This window comes from Entelurus aequoreus, linkage group LG26 (genome assembly GCF_033978785.1).
Source record: "Entelurus aequoreus isolate RoL-2023_Sb linkage group LG26, RoL_Eaeq_v1.1, whole genome shotgun sequence".
NCBI classification, from domain to species: domain Eukaryota; kingdom Metazoa; phylum Chordata; class Actinopteri; order Syngnathiformes; family Syngnathidae; genus Entelurus; species Entelurus aequoreus.
The window spans coordinates 25,921,937-25,946,419 of record NC_084756.1 but is presented as its reverse complement, the minus strand read 5'-3'; the positions used below and the strand labels follow the sequence as shown (position 1 = coordinate 25,946,419).

The window sequence follows — 24,483 nt, the reverse complement described above, 5'->3', positions numbered from 1 at the left end:
GTGGTCCGAAGAACCCCCTGGAGGGCAACTTCCACACAGCCTTATACCAAAATGGAAAAATAATATTTTTTGGCCTCAACATTTGTATAGACAATACCCCAAAGCTTTTTGTTTTTTTTAAGAAATGTTTTGCACATTTATTAAAAATAAATAAATAAATGATACATGGGTTATACTTGTACAGCGCTTTTCTACCTTGAAGGTACTCAAAGCTTTGACAGTATTTCCACATTCACCCATTCACACACACATTCACACACTGATGGCGGGAGCTGCCATGCAAGGCGCTAACCAGCACCCATCAGGAGCAAGGGTGAAGTGTCTTGCCCAAGGACACAATGGACGTGACTAGGAAGGTAGAAGGAGGGGATTGAACCCCAGTAACCAGCAACACTCCGATTGCCCCATAAAAACTAAGAAATCACATGTACATAAGTATTCACAGCCTTTACCAAGAAGCTCAAAAGTGAGCTCAGGTGCATATCCTGTTTCAACTGATCATCCTTGAGATGTTCCTACAGCTTATTTGGAGTCCACCTTTGGTAAATTCAGCTGGTTGGACATGATTTGGAAAGGCACACACACACACACACCTGTCGATATATTTATTCATTTATTTTTTTTGGTCCTGTTCAGCTACTCAGGCAAATCATATAGTTGATGTACAGTAGATGCCCATATCTGTTGTACAGATTTACTTTACAAAAGAGAAGTGTGGGATACTCCTCCTGTTGCCTTATTTGTATTTGACTTTATTAAATTCCATCCATCCATCCATTTTCTACCGCTTATTTGATTTATTTAATGATTGGCGCAGCCAGACCTGAGCAGGAGGGGATATAAAGAAGGAAAAAACAAAGACAGAGAAGGAAATTGCGGGGACAAAAAAGGGGATAAGTCAGAGAGAGAACAACAAAAACAAAAACAACATCAGCAAATACGATATGTACAAATATGATACGAAAAATGATAGTAGTTACAGCAGTAGCTAGTAATAACAGAGAAATGACAATGAACATTATTGCACTACAAATGGAACAATAAAAATACTAGTACAAATAACACTATTGATAATGAATAATAGTAATAATTACCTCAATCGTCAACTTTACAATTGTTTCAAATGCAACAATACATATATGTAATGACAACTTGAATTACAAAAAAAGCAGAGGAATAGAAGGCAAGAAAGAGAAGCGAACTAAAGTCACTTTGTAGATTGTTATTGTAAAAATAGGATACGCTTTGTCAGTGTGCCATGTGTTACCCATTTTCCCCTGGGGGAAACAACGTTAATATATGTTTGATGAAACGTGATTATATGCATGAGTGTATGTATGCATATGTGCTTGTATATGTACAGTATGTGTGTACAGTATACGTGTGTGTACTGTGTATATATGTACTGTATTTGTGTATGTATATGCGAGCGTATGTACTTGTGTATGTGCATAAGTACCTATGTGTGTACGTATGTGTGTGTGTGTATATATTCAATCGATCGCAACTGGACTGTTTGGTTTGTCTTGGAAGATGTTTCGCCTCTCATCCTAGTAGGCTTCATGCTCATAAACTTAGATTTGTCAGTTATTGTCAAAACAGTTGTTTTTTCTCACTAAAACAGGGCGAAACCATCCTTGTCCAAGTACACCCTCCTGTTTTTAGAGCATAAATATTTGGGTTTTTGGCACCAGCCTCTAGAGTAAATCTGACCAATCTAAGTCTAACTGTTGAATCCGGAAAATACATCTGGAGATACAATAAAATTTAAAAGTTGAGAGCCAATTAGCACATTATCAATTAAAACAATGAGACCAATTAAAGGCTTTTAAGAAATGGCTGTTTTATGACCTGTTTTAAAAATTTAAAAAAATACAAGATAGGGAATGTGGAGGTGTTCTTAGGCTTGGGCCCGCACGTTTGACACCCCTGGCCTAGAGCTTTATACATTGCAAACCAACAGGTGTTGCCAAACCACTTCTACCTTTGCAAGTCCGAGCTTTTACTACTGTCACACACACACCTGTAGCCATGGAGAGGAAAAACTCCTTTGTTTTTATGTACTAAGGAGTGGGAAAAAAGGTAAACAAAACCTGTATTTAAATTGAAAAAGTACATGTGTTTATGTAGTCTTTCTTGTGAAAGCATTACAGCAGCCAATAAAGACACGACAACGTGCAGACCAGGGAACACGGAAACAACACTCACTTATCTCTATAAACACCTCGTTGATGTTAATGGCATTCTTGGCACTGGTCTCTACAAATATGGCATGGATGGAGTCGGCATAGTCCTTGGCGTCCTTCTCCAAGACTTCCCTGTAAACATTTCACAGTGGTTACATTTCAAGTCGCAGGCACACACAAAGATCCAATCCAAGCATGACCAAGAAACAATCAGTTGTAACTCTGCCGCTAAGATGTTTCCTAAAGCAAACATGCCTATGTACACCTCGGTTTTTGTTAGTAGTCTGCTCCAAAAGGTCAAACAAAGATTGTATCGTACGAAAACTGGATATGTTTTTCCCATAAGACAAAATGCAAATCTAATTAAACATATGTGACCCGTGCTGGCAAAATGAGTCGGAATACGCACAGGCTAATTTTGACCTACAGGCAAATAAGTGAAAAAAAAGTATCTTGGTTGAAATTGAGATTTTCACAAAAATGAGTCCATAAAGCCACAATCTAGCGATCCCAATCATCGAAATAGCAAGAAAACATCTTAAATCACCTTTATTTGAAGGTTTTGTACGAGGTATGTCTTCAGAAATTAGTCCTTTGTGTTAAAATTCCTTGAGAAAATCAAGTGTTTTCAACGCTCACTCGCGGCAATAAGGGGGAATCCCCCTAGCCATATTTGCTATCATTGTGACGCCAAGTTTACCTACTTTCTAAAAATGAGCATGGAATTCTCGATGACGCCATTCTGAACCAATAGAATTTGAGTTTTTAAACCTGTCCCGACGTAAACAAATCCGGCTTGTTGCTAAGCGGTCGCTGTGAGGCGTACCCTCATTGGTTGAATCACCCCGCGCGGTGCATGGTGGTATCATGGCAGCGCCCTGATGAAAAACAACACACAGTAATTCGAGCGGAATATTTGGTGAAAAAAGGTGATTTTCGAACATTTAATTATTATTTTTGTGGATAAGTTAGACTGTTTTACATTCCGTAATGGATTTAGAAGGTGGAGAGGGTACACAGGCGGTTGCAAGTGCGCTAAATTCACTGCAGTCGGCGAATCTTCTTAGTGCTGCTGGTCAGGAATATTACGGACAGCTGATTGATGATTATTTTGTTGGTCAGGACCCTGTAAGTAGCGATAATGACTCAGAAATCGATGAAAGTGACTCTGAGGAGGCTTCTCCTCTCCTAGACAATCTCAACGATTACGACGACGTTTTGCATATCCTTTAGACATGGGATTTAAATAATAAATAAATAATGACTTTATAATGATTTGACTTTAATTGTACCAATTTTGGTGTTGCTACAAGGACTTTTAAGGTATGGTTGCTATGGAGTTTTGTTTTGGAACATTCTGTTCTGGAACAGTAAACTTTAAGCTGGTTTTTCTCAAAACGGACCCTCAAACTTGGTCGACTTCAATCGGATGTAACTCGGTCATTTTCTGTCCGATTCCAACAAACCATATATCATTTTGAAGGTCTTTAGATGGAGAATGTGTAAATAACAATAACTCAGTTTTTAAAATTTCCTCATTGTGACTCATTTTGCCAGCACAGGTCACATATGTTGACAAATGAAATTGATAAATGAAAATACAGCTTCACTATTAGCTTTACTTTTTGGTTGTGCATATCAGGACTGCACGATTGATCCACATCAAATTCAAATCAAGGTTTTAATTAGTGAGATAAATAACCATAAGAGGCTGAGTTTCTTTCCCTCACCGTCATTTTGAGTAAGAGACATGTTCGCCAATCAGAATTGTTGAGCCTCACGCTTCTTCGTCTGTCGCTACAATCAGGCACAAGAGGTCTCACTCTGTACATCGTTCTCAGCACCTGAATGCGTTTATTTAACAGGAGCATTAACCGAACACAGTGAGCCCTTTTTTCAGTCATTCACAATCTTTGTATTTGTGGGCAGAGAGTGGGGTGCGAGCTTTACACACAAAGGAAGCACGTACAGACAGCCTCCCTACTCGCGACTGACCAGTGAGAAGTGTAACAAAGTAAAAAAAATTATGAGAAAAATAAATTATTTACAAAGCCAAATGTCCTTTTGTGGTAATATTTCAGCTTCAAATTAGATGGGCAATATAAGCCCATCATCATGGATGAACGAGCGAGAATGGGGTGATCACGTGAGGGCAACAAACAAAAAAGACAACCCGACATCTGGGAGGAAAAAAAAGCACTTTGAGATGTTCAGTATTTATTTGAGTTAAATGTTTGCTTACAGAAATGAGTCCATTTTATGTTTTGTTTCTTTATTTAGGATACCAACGTTATTTACCTTCCAATTACAGCACAATGATAAAATAACTCAACAGTACTGAAAAATAAAAGTTTATATCCTTTTCAATGGTTTATACATGTTATTATTATTATATATTATGATTACATGACATTATTACCACTGTAATAAAGCGTCAATAATCGGCCCGGTCGATCCCTAGAAATACACAACCTTTTCGGCATAGAAATTTTCTATAAATTGTACATTTCACCATCATTGCTTAGCAGCCTTTATAAATGAGGCCCCTAAAGAGCAGCGAGGCATGCGGGCGTGTTAGAGGGTTAAAACACGAGCCTGTTGGCAGGTCTGTTGATCATTCTTTGAAGGGGGGGTGCACTGATGTAATATACACACTGATGTAATATACATTTATTTTTCCTGATATTTGTAGGATCTACTGGTAAAGTCTCAAAGACCAACTGGTCGATCGCAATCACCGGGTTGGTGACCACTGGTTCTCAAATAGTGGGTCACAGTCATTGGTTTCTGCCTGGAAGAGATGTGAAATTTGCGAATTTGTCGAGTCTTTTGAGCATCTTTTAAGTTTTTAAAGTAATTCATATTGGTATGTAACGATAGGAATATTTCATATAACGGGTATCATTATTATCACAGTTTTCTTAAATGTGTTCAAAAAGTACTTACACACTGAAATATTTTAACCAATAGATATAAAACATACTTTCTTGGCAGAAGAAACATTAAATATTGTACTGGTTTCTCATTGACCATATTTTTTTGGAGCGTTTTAATGTGGTCAACTTCTTCCATTTTAATTTGTAACAGTTTTAAAGTCTTTCTTCATGATAAAGTCAAAACAATGGTTGCACGTCCAGTTTATGTGACGTCATGTTGGTTCAGTTCCTGTTGTAGACATTTCCGTGTCATATATCTGAGTATAAATCTATTACTCTGTTGTAAGAGAACACAGCCAGTAGGTTCAATGTGCACAATTGAATACCTCACTTGCTCAGAAAGAAATGTGTTTACAGCAGGGGTCACCAACGCGGTGCCCGCGGGCACCAGGTAGCCCGTAAGGACCAGATGACTAGCCCGCTGGCCTGTTCTAAAAATAGCTCAAATAGCAGCACTTACCAGTGAGCTGCCTCTATTTTTAAAATTGTATTTATTTACTAGCAAGCTGGTCTCGCTTTGCTCGACATTTTTAATTCTAAGAGAGACAAAACTCAAATAGAATTTGAAAATCCAAGAAAATATTTTAAAGACTTGGTCTTCACTAACTGACAAAGAAACAGATAACAGATTTGGTGTCCAGTTCAAAGTGTGACATGATTTATTTAAAAATTTGAGAGTTGACTTTTATATTTTACATGAGTTATTTGTACAAACATGGTGCAAAGTAATTCATGATTTGTTAAAAAATGTTAGTGGCTAGCTAGTTGAAATGGGGTATTGAGATTTCACAAGACTGTCTTAGAAGTGATCATTTGAAAATGTTCAATTTGAAAAATGTGCACTTAGAGAAAATATAAAAATAAAGTGTTGCATATTGATATGTATCTGTTTCTATATATATTTATTGTGAGAAATCATTAAGATGATCAGTGGCACACAATTTATCACAATGATAAATATCATTAATTATTAATAATAACATAGAGTTAAAGGTAAATTGAGCAAATTGGCTATTTCTGGCAATTTATTTAAGTGTGTATCAAACTGGTAGCCCTTCGCATTAATCAGTACCCAAGAAGTAGCTCTTGCTTTCAAAAAGGTTGGTGACCCCTGGTTTACACTGTTTCCCACACATTCATTTATTTGTGGCGGCCCGCCACGAAATAATTACGTCCGCCACAAATAGATTTTTCGCCTTTTTTTTTTTTGTCCTGTCCAGCTTCTCAGGCAAATCATATAGTTGATGTAGATGCCCATATAGGCTGTTCAGATTTACTTTACAAAAGAGAAGTGTAGGATACTTCTCTTGTTGCCTTATTTGTATTTGACCACTACTGTTTTCTGTTTATTTGTTACTGACTGTGGCAGGACACCTCTGCCTCTGTTTCACTTTATGTTGCTGGTAAATAATATGGTTGTAGTAGTAGGCTAAAGTTAAATTATTTAGTATGCACTAATTAAAGGGGCAGAGCTTTAAGAGACATTTTAGCTTTTATATTTTATAAGATATATTTTTTGTAAGAACCACAATTAATAAATATATTTCAGTGAATAACTTATTGTTCAAATCTGTATATAAATATGTACATAAAGTGTTGTAATTATATTGTAAAATGGATGGATGGATGGATGGATGGATGGATGGATGGATGGATGGATGGACGTTTAAAACAAAACTGTTATTATTAATTAGTAAGTATACATTTTTTGAGCCTTTTTAGAGAAAATCATATCATTGCAGTAAATTATGCAAATTACTCGATGATGTCATTGTGACCACACCCATAACAACGCCCATAGCCACGCCCCACCGCCACAGGTATCTTGGCAGTTTATGGGAAACACTGGTTTATACAAGTTTAATGTCGTCTCTTAATGGGGAATTATGTTAATGTCTCTTGTATAAAGTCAGCCAGCCATTATCGCGCCAGCTTTCTTCTCAAGTAAATGAGCAGTATAATGGTTCCGTGATTTTATCAAAGTGCGGTTATCAATCAAGGTTGTACAATAATTTAAATTTAAAATGATAATAATACCAGTCAAGAGTTTGACTGCGGTCTATCATTAGTACCGTTAATAGTTACATCCGGAAATACAACAATTAGACGACGAGAACCAATTAGCAGTTGCGAGCCGTTAATACTCGACCATCTCAATCAATTTAAATATGGTGAAAAATTAGTATGATTTCAGGAGTTGACCTTGATATTATTTTTATTTCTTAAACACGTTTGCTACGAGTGTTTCGAAAAGCACCAACTCGGCGAAAACAAATGAAAAAAGCACACGTGAGTAAAACCTAAGAGTTAAGCTTTTACCAAAGGCAACAATGATAAATGTAGCTTTCAGCACATACACAATGTTGACATCTATAGTTATATTTTGATAAAGACGGGAAAAAACATGCTACTTGTAAACGGCGCATGTAACAACAAATATGGCTGTAGATGCAAAGTTAAATCATGAAATGCAACCTTGCCCAAGCAAAAACGATGCATATTTATCCGGGAGAGTCTTGATACCAATGTCCTTGACACAGCCAAACACAAAAAAGTTGTAGACCTCCATGCTTTTCCAAGTTTTCAATTGTTTTGTTGTGTAGAATGACGTCTGGAGCACAATAGTTCAACATGTCGGTGAAGGCAACCGACAAATAATCCTTGATATCATTCGCCAAATCTTTTTGGATAAACGTATAAGGATGTATTCCATTGCATAGTTTGATTTTTGCAGGCAGATTTACACCTCTTTTGTACTCAGATAGTTTGTGCGCATCTCGGCTTGGTTGGCCACCGCTGGGTTTCACCTCCGGGAAGAAGTCACGTCAAGGAATACAAGCAATTGCTAAGAAGAATTGGCTTTGAATAATAGGGCCCCTTTAAAGGAAGGCTCACCTGGCGTCTGACAGATCACATTTGTTGCCAGCGACGGCCACTACGATATTAGGAGGACCATGCTGACGCAGCTCCTTCACCCAGTTCTTCAAAGTCTGGAAGGACTCCTGATGGCACACAGGCAAGCATAAGGCATTGCTATCAATCAAAAGTAATGGTTTGTTGTCTTTTGGACAGTTACAAAATAAGCAAAAGACTCCTTTTACTCCTCTAACTATCGTTTCTCCACTTCCAAGTGCTCTTTTGTTGCCAGTAGGTGTAATGTTGCTGCCTTTGGAGAAAGCCTGACAGGCAGTTTCCCACTGCTAAGCTAAGATGGTTAGCTGCTGGCAAAAATTTTACATTCTACAGACAAAATGAGCGGTATCAGGCTCCTGTTTCCATAAAAACCTTCAACTTTTCCTTCCACAGAAATATGAACAAAAGCTGTAGGAAAGGATGTGTATCTAGAACGGCACTCAGTCAAGACAGACCTCTTAGCCAAAGATAAACAATTGCAATCAAATGAGATGCTTTTTGTAGGATGCATTATTTACTGAGAAATGAATCTGCTCCAAGCTAGTGCTTGCATAAGCAGTTGGGGAAAGAAATACAATAAAGACAGTAAATACCTCTTTTGTGATGTCATAAACAATGATGGCCGCTGCAGAACCTCTGTAGTACATTGGCGCCAGAGCTCGGAACTATGGAAGGACAAGGACAGCATGATGAAACCATAAGAAACAGTTTTAAGTACAGAAAATAAATCTTGTCATTAAGAATGCCGCAAACAGCCAGTCATATTGTTCATGGCTTTTGCATGGAGCTGTTTTAATTAGAACGGACCTCCCACATGTGGTAGTCATCCAGAGACTGAAGAGCGGAATGCCATGAATTGATTGATTGATTGAGACTTTTATTAGTAGGTTGCACAGTGAAGTACATATTCCGTACAATTGACCACTAAATGGTAACACCCGAGTAAGTTTTTCAACTTGTTTAAGTCGGGGTCCACTTAAATTGATTCATGATACAGATATATACTATCATATATACTATCATCATAATACAGTCATCACATAAGATAATCACATTGAATTATTTACATTATTTACAATCAGGGGTGTGGAGGGGCGGGGGAGGATATGGACATCAAGTAGTGGACATAGAGAGAGAGAGAGAGAGAGAGAGAGAGAGAGAGAGAGAGAGAGAGAGAGAGAGAGAGAGAGAGAGAGAGAGAGAGAGAGAGAGAGAGAGAGAGAGAGAGAGAGAGAGAGAGAGATCAGAAGGCATAAGAAAAAGAAAAAGTATCTGCATTTGATTGTTTACATTTGATTATTAGCAATCCGGGGAGGGTGTTAGTTTAGGGTTGTAGCTGCCTGGAGGTGAACTTTTATTGCGGTTTTGAAGGAGGATAGAGATGCCCTTTCTTTTATACCTGTTGGGAGCGCATTCCACATTGATGTGGCATAGAAAGAGAATGAGTTAAGACCTTTGTTAGTTCGGAATATGGGTTTAACGTGGTTAGTGGAGCACCCCCTGGTGTTGTGGTTATGGCGGTCAGTTACGTTAAGGAAGTAGTTTGACATGTACTTCGGTATCAGGGAGGTGTAGCGGATTTTATAGACTAGGCTCAGTGCAAGTTGTTTAACTCTGTCCTCCACCTTGAGCCAGCCCACTTTAGAGAAGTGGGTAGGAGGGAGGTGGGATCTGGGGTGGAGGTCTAGAAGTAACCTGACTAGCTTGTTCCGAGATGTTTGGAGTTTAGATTTGAGGGTTTTGGAGGTGCTAGGGTACCAGGAGGTGCATGCGTAATCGAAAAAGGGTTGAACGAGAGTTCCCGCCAGAATCCTCAAGGTGCTTTTGTTGACCAGAGAGGAAATTCTGTAGAGAAATCTCGTTCGTTGGTTAACCTTTTTGATTACCTTGGTTGCCATTTTATCACAGGAAAGGTTAGCCTCTAGAATGGAACCTAGGTAGGTGACCTCATCTTTCCTGGTGATAACAATGTCACCTACTTTTATGGTGAAGTCATTGACTTTCTTAAGTTTGATGTGGGACCCAAACAGGATGAATTCTGTTTTACCCAAGTGTATGGATAGCTTGTTGTCAGCGAGCCAGGTGCAAGTTCTACAGAGCTCAGCACTGAGGATTTTCTCCACCTGTGACTTGTCCTTGCCGGATACCAGCAAGGCAGAGTCATCCGCAAACAAAAACAATTCACAGTCGCATGCCGATGACATGTCATTTATGTATATTAGGAACAGTAAAGGTCCCAATATACTGCCTTGGGGGACTCCACAGCTCACCGAGAGGGGGGGGGGACACGGTGCCGTTCACCTCTACCACCTGCTCCCTCCCCTCCAAGTAAGACTGCATCCAGCTCCAAGAGGTTTTGTTAAATCCGATTGCTCTGAGCTTATCCAACAGTATAGCGTGGTTAACGGTGTCAAAGGCCTTCTGAAGGTCCAGCATGACCATGCCGCAGTATTTGCCCGCGTCCGCTCTTATGTATTTTAAAATGTATGTCTTAATGTATTATTTTTGAAACTGCTCTGTGACATGTGCTGTTGACCTCTTGGCCAGGTCACCCTTGTGAAAGAGATCTTGATCTCAATGGGTTTTCTTATCTGGTTAAATAAAGGTTCTATTGTCCACCTCATGTTTGATGTGGTCGGTCAGATAGAGAAGGCATGTGTCAGTGGAGTGGTTAGTTCTGAAACCGGATTGGAATTTGTACATGAGTTTATTAGTGGCAAGGTAACTATCGACCTGTTCATAAACTATTTTCTCCATTACTTTCGAAACGGAACTGAGAATAGAAACAGGTCGGTAGTTGCCAGGTTCCAATTTGCTTCCTTTTTTAAAGAGGGGAGTTACTCTTGCTATCTTAAAATCTTTTGGTACTTGGCCTTGTGTAATTGATAGGTTTATTATGTGCGTGATGATCGGGGCAATGATGGAGGCAGAGTCCCTGAGGAATCTGGAGGGAATATTATCAAGGCCGGTGGCCTTGTTAGGGTGGAGCGCGCTCAATTTTTTAAACACCTCATCAGCTGTGACCATTTCTAATTTGAAATCATCGTTGGATACTCCTAGCTTTCTGTAGAAGGCTTTAATGTGTTCTACACCAAAGCGACCAGAGTGGTGGGACAGCTTGTTGACAAGAGTTGTGGCTATGCTGGTGAAAAAGATGTTAAGTCTGCTAGCTACCTCCATTTTGTCTGTAATGAGGGAGTCACCCTCCTTGATGCTGATGTTGGTGAGTCTTGTTTTAAGTTTCTGGCTGCAACCAGGAAGCTGGTTGTTGAGAATTTTTCAGAGCTCACGTGGCTTATTTGTGTTTTCCTCTATTTTGTCGTTAATGAAACCAAATGGAACTTTAATAGAAGACTTTACGTTTGATCTTCAATTAATTACAAATCAAATTCTCCATATAATGTCCACATGTCTACATTCATACAAGAATGTGTGTGCGTGTATGCGTGAGTGAGCTTTATTTTTAACTGACAAAGTAATTGTAACGGTTTTTGCAATGTTGTGGCAATGAATACTACATAATAAACGACTGCATTTTCCATACAAGTAAGGGTCATCTACACCAGTGCTTCTGAACCATAGGGCCATTGGGTTTGTTATTTTCAGCTGTGGTCCGTGTGAGCCGTAGCGGTACTCAGTTGTAAAGCACTTTTCCACCACTTGTGGCAGTAATAAGAACATCAAACAAACAGAAGAAGTCTGGAGCTCAAGTAGTGGAGGAGTTTCTTAAGCGCAGAAATTATGACTAAAGTGGTAAAGCTGTATTTTCTTTTGTATTAACAGTTTTTCCAAGAACCAATTATTAATATTTATCATTTATTTTGTTGGAATTTATTTTACTTTAATTGTATGTAAGTTTATTTTGAGTCCCTTCTTTTGCAGTATTAGTATTTATTTCTGTAATAAGCCTGACCTAAACCTTGATAATAATCTTTGTGATTAACACAGGCTTTCATATCATTTGACAATGTTTATCCTGTTAAACTGTAAGTAGGTTAGATTTAACTACTGAATATGATTAAAAACAAAAGTAAAATGACTAACTCAGGGTTAATATTTGAGTGGGCCCCTCTGTCGTGGGAAAAGTTGGATCCCCAGGTCAAAAAGGTAAAGAACCCTTGATTTACACTACAATAATTGAAAAAAACATTTGGGTCATTCCACTGAACCAGTGCCATTTGCGACCTAATGAAATATGCAAATGTATGATCGAATTAAATGTAAAATATATAACTTTTTTTATAAAGCAATGTGTCCTTTACATTTATCTGATTTGCATTTTAAATCAAAATAATTTCAAAAGATTGTTTCCAACTACTTGCATTTGTTGCCTCCTTAAAATTAGACTTTACTATGAAATAGTTATTTAAATCCTCTACTAATGTTAGATTTTCTTAAATATTTGTGTTACAAACTATAATTTAAAAAACAAAAAAACAATTGAGTTAAAAATCTAATTTTTGTCATTTTCGCCAGTTTTCACTGTTACCCTGAACTACCTCTCCAACACAAAATAAATCATTGCAATGTTCTACAAGTCACATGATCCACAGGAAATTACATCTTCACACATAAGTCCATTAATTTGTATTTCTGTATATTTAAAGATATGTTAAGTGTGTTAAGGGAGTGAAGAACTCATCACAGTACTATTACATAAATATTTTTTTAATGCCATTTGTTTAGTTTTTTATATAAATGTTCTTGAATCACTGCAATAATGTGCAGCTAAGTATAACATACTATTAGAATAGGTATATATATTTCATGGATTTGCTAACACGTATGCTACAAACTCCTTCTTGTTACTTTCAGCCCTGTTACTCAAATGAGTCGTTTTCGGCTTAGGAACCTTGCACAAAAAAATAATAAGGTCGCTTGAGATGACCAATACACATTTTGAGCAGTTCATCCATCCATCCATTTTCTACCGCTTGTCCCTTTTGGGGTCGCTCGAGCCTATCTCAGCTGCATTCAATGTGTGAATTATCAGAAGTTGAAAAAAAGACTACACGTAAATGCAAGTTCATTCAAGAGAATTACAAGCAAATGACACTGATTCAAAAAAGTGGCCTTTGAACTGTGTGGTATGTTTGTCTACATCCATCTTGTCTGGCCTGAATGGTTAGCTTTGAATGCCCGTTTTAGAAACAAATGTAATAGATTTCATCAGATTATTATAATAAATGAATAAATACATATATTCTGGTGAGCTAGAGCTCCAGTGCAAATGATGCAGAAAAGGCTGAGGACATACTGAGCCACTTGGGATTGTTGAGAAACCAAATAGGGTTGAGGAAGGAATGCAGGGGAAATATAATGGCAACATAAGAAACTTAACTGTGTTGCCATAAAAGGTGATGCTATATACTGTAATGAAAAGTACAGTAATAACAAGTGAAGTAAAAATGGGGAAGAGAAAAAAGCCCTGCTGAGAAAGGTTGGATTTCATCCCCCCATTTTAAGGGGACACATTTACATCCTCTGAAGGCCACCAAGGAAGGAAGGGAAGTAACTTGAAAGAGAATAAAAGACGATCTGCCTCTTATCTCACCTCTCTGCAGGACAATAGCGGCCCTCAATCATTGTAAAATAGGCCGAGGAAAATAGAAAGGGGAAGAAAGAAGTACAGAAACAGGAAGTAAATGTGAAAGTAGTTGTTTACACCTTCCCTATATGATGGCAGCCTTTGAATGAATGGTAAATGGGTTATACTTGTATAGCGCTTTTCTACCTTTTTAAGGAACTCAAAGCGCTTTGACACTATTTCCACATTTCCCATTCACACACACACATTCACACAATTACACACTGATGGAATGACGTGGTAATGCCAACAATACTGTATGTCTCCTGTATGCTTTAGGTTCTAGAAGGTGCCAGAGTGGTTCTAAAGAGTACAAATATAATATAAACCCCTTTGGACAAAGTAATTCAAGTTGACTATATTGCGCTATAACAATGTTGCCCCCTGCCAGCAAACAAGCAGAAGTGCACGGTCCCCTAAAATGTATGGATTTTCAAAATCTGAAGAGATATTTAATGTTACAGACCCCGCACATAAAGATAAATTAAGGCATCGAGCATGTGTGTGGTGTGCCACGAGAACATCAACACAGCACATCACACACGTAACGATTCTGTACCACCCCAGAGCCAGACTCTTGTCCTGCAAAGCCGAAATCTCGAGTAAACAAATGTAATCCAAGAAAATTAAAGAAGAAGAAACATGGCAACCACCTTAGCAACGACCGGAAAAATAGGCAAAAGAGAGGAGGACATACACAAGGAAGGAAAGACGGAAGACTTGGGACAAAAATCCTGAATTAAAACTTTCACATTTACAATTTTACATAATAAATTTTAATATACCTATCCGTATATCTATTTAAAATAATAATTACAATAATTAGGGCTGTCAAAAATAATTTTTGTATTATTGATGCATATACGCAGATTAATCACACAATTTATTTAGACCGTACATGCTGCTTTATCGTTATTTTTTCTCCTTTACCTCAACCGCAGATGGTTACCTGAACGGCGGCACAGGACTTTAGATAACATGATTACCAGGTTTTGAGCAAACATGACGTTAATTCGAGTAAAACCCTTTAAAAATGTTCCTGTATGACATTCTGACAATAAAATCGCATTTGTGACCAAATATTGGGCTCTTTTTTAAGTTAATGTAAATAATGCAAGCGAGCAATAACCTACAAGGATAATTCAAATTCAAAAGTGCGATTCATCTGATTAAAAAAACAATTTGATAACAGTGATTTAATAATATAATTATGAATAATAGCTTGTACAAACCCGCTCCTGTCCTGCCGTGTCCCAAATCAGGAACTTGTGCAGCTCGTTTTGGTATTGCACCGTCTTGGTCATAAAAGAAGCCCTGGTGAGAAGTAAAACATAAAAATGAATGGAAAGACACATTATAACATCAACTACTCTCAATTTCTATAACAGTAGCAGACCTTTATGGAGTAAGGAACCATATTTGGCAAACTACGGGAAGTCACATTTGACCAGTCAGGCATGCCAGTCAATGAAGTGAAGACAGATACTAATAATAATGATATATGGTGTAATGGCTGTCATATTATCTTCCGCCCGAATGCAGCTGAGATAGGCTCCAGCACCCCCCGCGACCCTGAAAGGGATAATCGGTAGAAAATGGATGGACGGATGGATATTATCATGTTCATTCTATTGATATGTTATACAGAGGAACACTGAATTTGATAACACGATCTCAGGTGTTATCAAATTGAGTGACTGTTTTTCCATCCATCCATTTTCTACCGCTTATTCCCTTCGGGATCGCGGGGGGCGCTGGAGCCTATCTCAGCTACAATCGGGCGGAAGGTGGGGTACACCCTGGACAAGTCGCCACCTCATCACAGGGCCAACACAGATAGACAGACAACATTTTTCCATGTTAATGCTTATTGTAAAAGGGTACGGGTGAAGCAGTGTTGGGCAGTAGCTCGCTACAAGTAGCGACATTACATAGCTTACCTACATTTCCTAGTAGCTTGGCGGTAGCGTCGCTACTTTTTCAGCTAGTAGCGATTCCTGTAGCTTAGCTATTTTTAGACCCATGTAACAAGGAAGCTTATATCGAAGCTAAAAGCTACAAAGAAGAAAAATTGACTGCAAATCCAGGTGAGGAAAAAATATGCAGATAATCCATGATGATTGGTTGGTTTGCCTATGATACATTCTATGATGATTAGTTGGTTTACGAATGATGAGTCACGACTGGCTAAGGTCAGGGCGAACCGTTACGGACTGGCCAATCAGAGGCAAGATAGGGCGGGTCATCGAAACCAGGAAGCAAAATCATAACAGACACACACGCACATTACACGTCACATGACAACAAGGGAGTTAAGAGACAGAGGGAAGCTTTAAAGTGACCACGCAAAAAATTAATCATACTTAAATATGGCAGAGGGTATCTCTGTGCAGATGTTTCCTTTACCGACGTCCAGGAAACCCACAATAATGCTTGTCCTTGGCCATATTTAGACACATTCACGCGTTTAGAGAAAACAACGCCCAAAACCTTCGTTTTTTATTGTTTACTCGGTAAACTTCTCTCGACATCTAAGATGTCCAACACAAAATTAAAAAGACACATTGAAGCGAGTTGAGTTCATGAAAGGTTTTACTGCACCTAACCTTTACCAACTGTTCCCTGACAACACGCAAGTCATTGTTTTTTTTTGTCAAGATCTAGAAAGTTGCTGTTTTATTTCCTGCAGGCAGAGAAAATTAATAACATTACAAGGGTGGGCCAAAAAAAAGGTAAACTAAAATAAATACTTACAGTAGGGTGTGGAGACCCCCCAGAGGGAGTTGTAGGGTGTCCCCAGCAAAATGACCGTTCATAGTAATGGACCCAATAAGTTACATTAACATTGATATAAACTACCGTTCAAAAGTTTGGGGTCACATTGAAATGTGCTTATTTTTGAAGGAAAAGCACTGTACTTTTCAATGAAGATAACTTTAAACTAGTCTTAACTTGAAAGAAATACACTCTATACATTGCTAATGTGGTAAATGACTATTCTAGCTGCAAATGTCTGCTTTTTGGTGCAATATCTACATAGGTGTATAGAGGCCCATTTCCAGCAACTATCACTCCAGTGTTCTAATGGTACAATGTGTTTGCTCATTGGCTCAGAAGGCTAATTGATGATTAGAAAACCCCTGTGCAATCATGTTCACACATCTGAAAACACTTTAGCTCGTTACAGAAGCTTCAAAACTGACCTTCCTTTGAGCAGATTGAGTTTCTGGAGCATCACATTTGTGGGGTCAATTAAACGCTCAAAATGGCCAGAAAAAGATAACTTTCATCTGAAACTCGACAGTCTATTCTTGTTCTTAGAAATGAAGGCTATTCCACAAAATTGTTTGGGTTACCCCAAACTTTTGAACGGTAGTGTACATGTGGGCCCATAGATAGAAATGTCATTAAATTGGGGTCTGTGGCTTAATGCATGTCAAACTGGCCCTTGAAATTAAAATAGGTGATGATAATGCTAGAGCCGTAATACCTGTAAATCTTCCCTTATGGGGGTCCCTGGCGTTTCTTTTCAAATAGGAGTCCGTGGAGCTAATGAGTGTTAATTTAATTTGATTGATTGATTGATTGATTGATTGAATTTAATATGCAGTGTTGATGTAGCACGCTACTTTTGCCGTGTAGCTTGTCACAATTCTCTTGGGATAGCTTCCCCTGTAGTTTAGCTACATTTAAGCCAGAGTAACTGGTATTTTAGCTTACTACATTTTCCAAGTAGCTTGCCCATCACTGGTGTGAAGCTCATTTGTGACATGAATCACCTTTTGAGCATTTTGACGGTTAACTTCTTTTCCCACATTTGTGACAAGTAAGACTGTTAAAATGTGACTTAAAACGTTGCCTATACAGTTAGTAAAAGTATTATGATGGCCACATTTTGACCCTGGAACAGATTATTTCTTTTGAGATGAGTTCCAATGGAAAAGTAGCTTTAAAATTGGAACAAACAAAATGTAAAGTGACATCTAAGGTTAACTTACCCAATAGTTGGGTTGATGTTTGGGTCAAAACTGTCCTCCACAAACCTCCACACGATACTTGACTTGCCAACTCCAGTGTCCTGCAGAGACCCAACAATCTTTAGTCACAAACAATACATAAATAATGTTGCACATGGTTTCTTCTTCTACAGGTGTATTATTTATACGACATTTTAACCGAGTGCAAGGTGGCTATTCAACTGGACCAAATTTCAGCCCATTAATGACCTCAGAGGGGCCTGCGAGTTTAGTTAAAAACCCTTTGGCAGTGAATTTCATGTAAAGGATCTTTGACTAGGGCTTTTGATGTAAGCGTCTAAAAACTGCAGAGCGGTCCCGTCCTATACGGTAGAGGATCTGTGACGACCAGTGCAGTATGGCCTTGAAAACAGTACAGCACTTCTGTCATGTGGAGGATTTTTCCTTAAAAACAGCAGTGCGTTCCTGACATTTAGAGGATGTTTGACAAGCGAGTATGTAATTAGGAAAGAAGACTACTACTGCAATAGAGGATCTTTGGATGGTGTTTTTTTCAGTATGCTTTTAAAAAGAGCAGTTATTCAGAGGGTTGCCAACTGTCCGTTGAAAAACGGAATAGTCCCGTATTTAGAAACTAAAGTATGCGTTAATGGGAGGCACGTTGTCCGTATTTTAATTACCATGAAAATTAAAAATAGTCTGCAAAAATATCAATATGTTCTTTGGAACGACCATAGCTTCACAAGTCTGCTACAGGCCAAGCCAATGGATGCCAGGGTGACTGATCGCTCACCTGTACGGCAGCAGCTAGCTAGCTAGAATGATCTAACTAGTGTCTGGTAATCGGACTCCAACTGAGACTTTTTACCACAGTGACAGTTTTTCTATATAAAAAAAAAGGTACAATTGGGGAAGTTTTTTTTGTCAATGAGGTACATGCTAACATAATAGTACTAATAGATTTAACAACTCTGGTTTCTTGTTGTTAGTTAAATAATGTCTCGTTCTTAAAACACAAGTTGTGTATATAAGTTGTTGAACATAAACATAATCATGATCGTGATACTATAAGAGTCTGACAGGTAGCTCCTAATACAGTAACTCATCGACGGGTCAAATAATATTTGTTTTAACTCTTAGTATTTTTAGAAGGGTTCAATTCGGACATTATGCTTATATTTAATGAAAAACTAACAATATTGCATTTAGACAATAACCAGACTGTTTGAGTGGAGATCTCCTTCATAAATAAATACAATTGAAATGTTGCCAGTTTAAAAAAAACACAAATATCTCACCTCTCTTTTTGTCAAAATAGTTTTCATAGTGATGAAAATTGGAGACCTGCTCTAATATAAAGCTGAAAACTTAATCTATACGGTCTAAGTTAAGCAAGAGAGACCGCATTTTCATTCTGTTCAGTTAAGCAGGAAAGATTGCTATTTAAGAAAAAACATATATATTTGATTCTGTTAATTTAGTTTTCTTGGACAGAAATTGTGATTATTAATCAGTTTGTTTCCCATGTATTCGTATTACACCAAAACCTGTGCATTGAATTAAATTCTGCTTGAAGTGAAATATAAAAATATGTGTTTATAGTTTGTTAGTCATTGGGTAATATAAGACACACAAATTGACTGCTGCAACCCTGATACATCATCAACCAACAAGAGTCCAAACCTCCATTCAACCTTTTTGGAAAGTATAAAACCACTTTCATACAAATAAAAAAGGCCGGAAAAAATTAGGTCGACCAGTCCTTTATTTGTTTTTCAGGGAGTTGGCAAGCCCAGTTATTCCTGAACTTTGACTATCTGACACATACTGATTTGTGTTACGATTAATGACTGGATTAGCAATTGGGTGAGGAAACAAATACGAATAAAAGTGAATAAAGAATCAGTCTGGTCCACAAGGTTTCTCATAGTCATTCACCGACGTCCCACTGGGGTGAGTTTTTCCTTGCCCGTATGTGGGCTCTGTACCGAGGATGTCGCTGTGGCTTGTACAGCCCTTTGAGACACTTGTGATTTAGGGCTATATAAATAAACATTGATTGATTGATGATTGATGTTTCTCAGCTTTGTTTGGTTAAAGTTAATTTCGAACATGTTTTCAGTTTCAATTATTTTACATGTTTTAATTTTAATAACATGTCCGAAAAGGAGTGAAAAGAAGCAACACTTATTTAATCCCACCCTTTTTCCACTTCATAACAATTAATAACGCACATTTGTAACACAATTTACATCAATGATTTCTAAATAACAGTTGTCTTTATGAATAGTTGAGTCAGTTATGATTAGCGGGGGGGTCGCTGGAGCCTATTTAATACGTATATTTAATATTACACACAGTTTGGACAGTAACATAATAGAATAGAATAACTGATGTATAGCATGTTATATAGATATCTGTTGTTACTGAGTGTATGTTGAGTTGAGTTTGAGTTGATTTGGAACATGCATGCATACAACATAATACATCACAATTTCCAGTTTCTCTATTCAACATGTTCGAAAAGGAGTAGGAAGAAGCAGAGCTTATTTAATCCTACCCATTTTCTTTTACATAGCATTTGCTTAAACTTTTGTTCACTTCCTGTTCTCAATTTATTCACAATATACTCCATAAGTAATAACAATAAAAATTAATAAATAAATAATAATTGGTGAAGTAAGTTATATTTCATATGGTGATATGAGTAAGATTATCTTGAAAATGAATGGATGGATGAGATAAATAAAAAATGTTTATCATGGCTCTTGTTCTTTGTAAACACTTTAAGTTTGAACAGTTTCTTATTCTTGGGTAGCCGGTTATAGTTTGCTTTGGGCATAATTGTAGCTGTTTGCAAATGCACCAAATCATTGAATTTCAATCATTTTGATTCATAAAATAAACAATTTGTATGTTCTCTATATCCAACATGGTGTACTATCTAATTGATCTTTTTAATAACACAGTTAGTGAATAATGGTGATTATTTCTGCACAATAACTCAGACATGATAACACTAGCGAGCAGTAGAGAATATGGAGTGATTTTTGGTCTAGAACATGTTTTGCTTTATTCATTATTGACGTGTTTCTTGCTACTTTGCTGTATATTTTTTACATGAGATTTCCAGTTCAATTTATCATCAATCATTATACCTAGAAATTTGGTTTCATTTGTATTTAGATGTTATTGTCTTAACCCTTGTGTAATGTTCATATTGTTGTTACTCAGCCAGCGTTTGTGGGTCTGATGGACCTGTTGCATTTTGTGGCTTTTAATGCCTCACAATCAAACACTTCTATGTTAAAGTACTGAACAGATGTTTACCTTATCCCAATAAACATCTGTTCAGTATTCTAACATAAAAGTGTTTGATTGTGAGGCATTAAAAGCCACAAAATGCATTGGGTCCATCAGACCCACAAACGCTGGCTGAGTAACAACAACATGAACGTTGCACGGAAAATTTCTCCGCCAGTTTCTGCATCCCACAGGGATTCTTCTTTTGTGTTTCTGCACCTGCGGTTCCCACACAAGGTAGCAAACATTGTTTGTCAACACTGTCTGCTCTCATTTTCTCGCACATTTGACCCTCTGGTGTTCTGTGTACCTACACTACATGGTGTGTGGTCATTAAATATGTATTCTGATATATGTTCTTCACAGAAAATGAGCCAAAGTCAGTAAATCTCAGTTTGAAAAGTTAAATAATTGTATAATTTTTCTTTTAATAAAAAATTAAAACGGGTCCCACAGACCCGAACACCACATAAGGGTTAAGTAATGGACCCAAGGAACTACGAACGTAGCAACTAATGGGGTTACATTTGAAACAAATAAACAAAATTGACGCTACGCGTAAACAAACAGTGGCAAAGAGAGGTGAAATAAGTAGAAATAAACAGTTACTTACCCCCAAAAGACAAACTTTTAACTCTCTTAACGCCATTGCTGGGTCCTGTTCTACAATATGACGACCATTGCTAGTGTTCTCTACTCTCTTCCTCTTAATATTTCGTCTTCGCCACAAAACGCCGTGTATTTATTCACTTCATGACAGTAAAAAAAGTGGAATTATTAACGAAGTCTTCGTGGGCGCGTTGAAACGCCATGTTGTGATGATTGTAAACAGCGGAGTTAGCTAAGCAGCGAAAGTACCAGTCGCCATCTTGGAACGCCTGGTCACGTGACTCCAGCGGCTTTTTTTTTTTTTTTTTTTTTTTTTTTTTTTTTCTCGTCCGAAGATAGCCTGCTAACACAAAGGCCCGAGTTATGTCGACTTTATGTCCAAGCTGATTAGCGGAATCCCTGTCGAAAAAATAAATAAAACATCTACATTCGACATCAGGAAGTAGATTCAGGAAGTTGTTGCGTTTGTTTGAGTGACAGCTGAGCGCGGGTGACAGCCCACACGGGAGGGACGGCAGCCCGCAGAGCAACATGGCAGGTAAACGGCACTCTGGAACTTTTGAGTTTTCTTGCTCATTTCAACTTATTAAAAACCGCGATGTCACACAAAGGAAATCCATTGTTACGTAACGGCTTCGTCGGCGCGATTGGAGCCTGGGCAAACAGTGCTGGTCTTTAAGGCGAGTCAAGGGGCTGGACGGGATGGTGTTAGCAAACTTAGCAACACTAGCCAGTCGGCTAACAAAAGCTACATGGGGATGTCGAAATATTTGACTTGAATGCCACAATACTGCTCACAGCGACATTGTGTGAACTAATATTCTTGTAAAACAACATGAGCAACCCGTGTGAGTGTTTTAACTGCATGTATCGCCTGCTTGTTGTCATTGCAAAGGCTAGCTGGTTGACCTAGCTAACGTTAGCATGCATGCTAAAGTCATTTTCAGACATTTAAAGATGAACAAATCCCATATGTGTCGATACATAGGTGAAATAATGATATCCCCCGACATGCTTTGTTTGAGGAAAGACACAGCCGAGTGGCATTGGTCAAAGGAAACCGTTGCATTTAGTGTGTAGTCTTTACGCAACAGACTTGTTTTTATATTCCAAGCACATTCCCTTCGTTGTCCAGCTGTAAACACTGGCGTTGCGTTGTCCAGCTGTAAACACTGGCATTAGCCACACGCTGCTGCTCATTTATCACAACTTTACAGTCGCTTTTTCTTTGATATTGTCCCGAATTAAAATAATCCAACAACCAAGCTATTAAAAGGTGATCAAAATGGTATAATTTAGGAATAGTACATTTTTGGGTGCAATAATAGATGCTGAAATAAGCTGAAAATCTCATATAAAATATACAACATAAGGGGGCAATACATATTTCTATAATCCAATCCAATCCACTTTATTTATATAGCACATTTAAAACAACAAAATGTTTCCAAAGTGCTGCACAACAATATTAAAACAATATTCAAATATTATCCTTAGCTCCACCAATGACTGAATTTAAAAAAAAAACAACAACTTATAAAAACAATATAAAAACAATATAAAATTAAAGCTGCAAACAGCGATGGACGGGACCTACTTTGAGGGCTCATACAATCCAAACCAGAGCAGTAATTAAAACTCTTTCATCAACTTTTAATCAGAAGGGTTCAATCTCTCTCCTGTGCTAATTTGAAGCCGACATGACAAACACGCTCAGAGGAGATAATGTTTGAAAAATTGTGACTGTTTTTACTCAACTTTTGTTTTGAAGGGGGAATTGCAAACTTCCTGTTGATTTTTGCTAGGGGTTGTCAGTGTATGAAATCTAGGTCTAAGTGAGACCTACAAAGAGGTTTTGGTTTCATGTCTCTACGACATTCCTACTGGGAGTTAGAGGCAGTTTTGTCTGTGTTTTCTTCCTAGGGGGCGCTAGAGCGCAGTTTTGGGGTTTGGTTTTTTGATTAGATCGCAATTTTCGCCAGTCCTGATGTGTGTGTCCAATTTGGTGAGTTTTGAAGCATGTTAAGGGGGTCAAATTACAGCTCAAAGATGCGGTATAATAATAAAACGCTACAAATTCAATAGGGTCCTCTGTCCCAAAGGGACTGGGTCCCTAACAAATATGATTAAAAACAATTTTAAAGGGTAAAACCAATTAAAACAGTAAATAGAAATCACAATTTTTAAAACACAGAGGACCACACAACTCACGTAGTGTTGAAAGCCAAAGAATAAAAGTGTGTCTTAAGACGAGACTTAAAACACTCCACTGTGGGAGCAGTTCGAACATGGAGGGGCAGAGTGTTCCAGAGCTTAGGGCCGACCACAGAGAAGGCCCTGTCTCCCCTGGTTTCAAGTCTGGTCTTGGGCACTACAAGCTGGAGCTGGCTCTCGGACCTCAGCGCGCGCGCAGGATTGTAAATTTGGATGAGGTCCGAGATACACTGAGGTGCCAGTCCATGTAAAGCTTTAAAAACAAACAGCAAGGTTTTAAAATCAATTCTAAGATGAACAGGGAGCCAGTGCAAACTCTGAAGAATTTGGACTTAGACAAACTTTAATGATCCCAAGGGAAATTGTTCCACACAGTAGCTCAGTTACAAAGGCTGGAAAGTGTAAGGATGGAAAGGATAATGCGGGTATAACGTAGACTAAAAATGTACCAAATGTATGTACTATTTTGGGCGGTATAGCTTGGTTGGTAGAGTGGCCGTGCCAGTAACTTGAGGGTTCCTGGTTCGATCCCCGCTTCCGCCATCCTAGTCACTGCCATTGTGTCCTTGGGCAAGACACTTTACCCACCTGCTCCCAGTGCCACCCACACTGGTTTAAATGTAACTTAGATAATGGGTTTCACTATGTAAAATGCTTTGAGTCACTAGAGAAAAGCGCTATGTAAATATACCGTAATTTCCGGACTATAAGCCGCTACTTTTTCCCCTCGTTCTGGTCCCTGCGGCTTATACAAGGGT

The 24,483-nt window shown here is 38.1% G+C and overlaps 2 protein-coding genes across 3 annotated transcripts in view; one reads left to right on the top strand and one right to left on the bottom strand.

Moving 5' to 3' along the window:
• Positions 1 to 21,800, bottom strand: part of rab22a (RAB22A, member RAS oncogene family) — a 28,009-nt gene extending 6,209 nt beyond the window's left edge. The window contains exons 1-6 of the mRNA XM_062037974.1: positions 21,516 to 21,800; positions 17,621 to 17,700; positions 14,855 to 14,936; positions 8,629 to 8,700; positions 8,018 to 8,124; positions 2,209 to 2,318 (exon numbers count right to left, since the gene is read on the bottom strand). Of these exons, the coding sequence (XP_061893958.1) occupies positions 2,209 to 2,318; positions 8,018 to 8,124; positions 8,629 to 8,700; positions 14,855 to 14,936; positions 17,621 to 17,700; positions 21,516 to 21,551 (487 nt within the window). The 5' untranslated portion in view covers positions 21,552 to 21,800. The remainder of the gene's footprint in view (positions 1 to 2,208; positions 2,319 to 8,017; positions 8,125 to 8,628; positions 8,701 to 14,854; positions 14,937 to 17,620; positions 17,701 to 21,515) is intronic.
• A 47-nt stretch (positions 21,801 to 21,847) lies between these two features.
• Positions 21,848 to 24,483, top strand: part of ppp4r1l (protein phosphatase 4, regulatory subunit 1-like) — a 44,865-nt gene continuing 42,229 nt past the window's right edge. For both annotated transcript variants that reach the window (XM_062037973.1, XM_062037972.1), the window contains exon 1: positions 21,848 to 22,049. In XM_062037973.1, the coding sequence (XP_061893957.1) occupies positions 22,043 to 22,049 (7 nt within the window). In that variant the 5' untranslated portion in view covers positions 21,848 to 22,042. The remainder of the gene's footprint in view (positions 22,050 to 24,483) is intronic.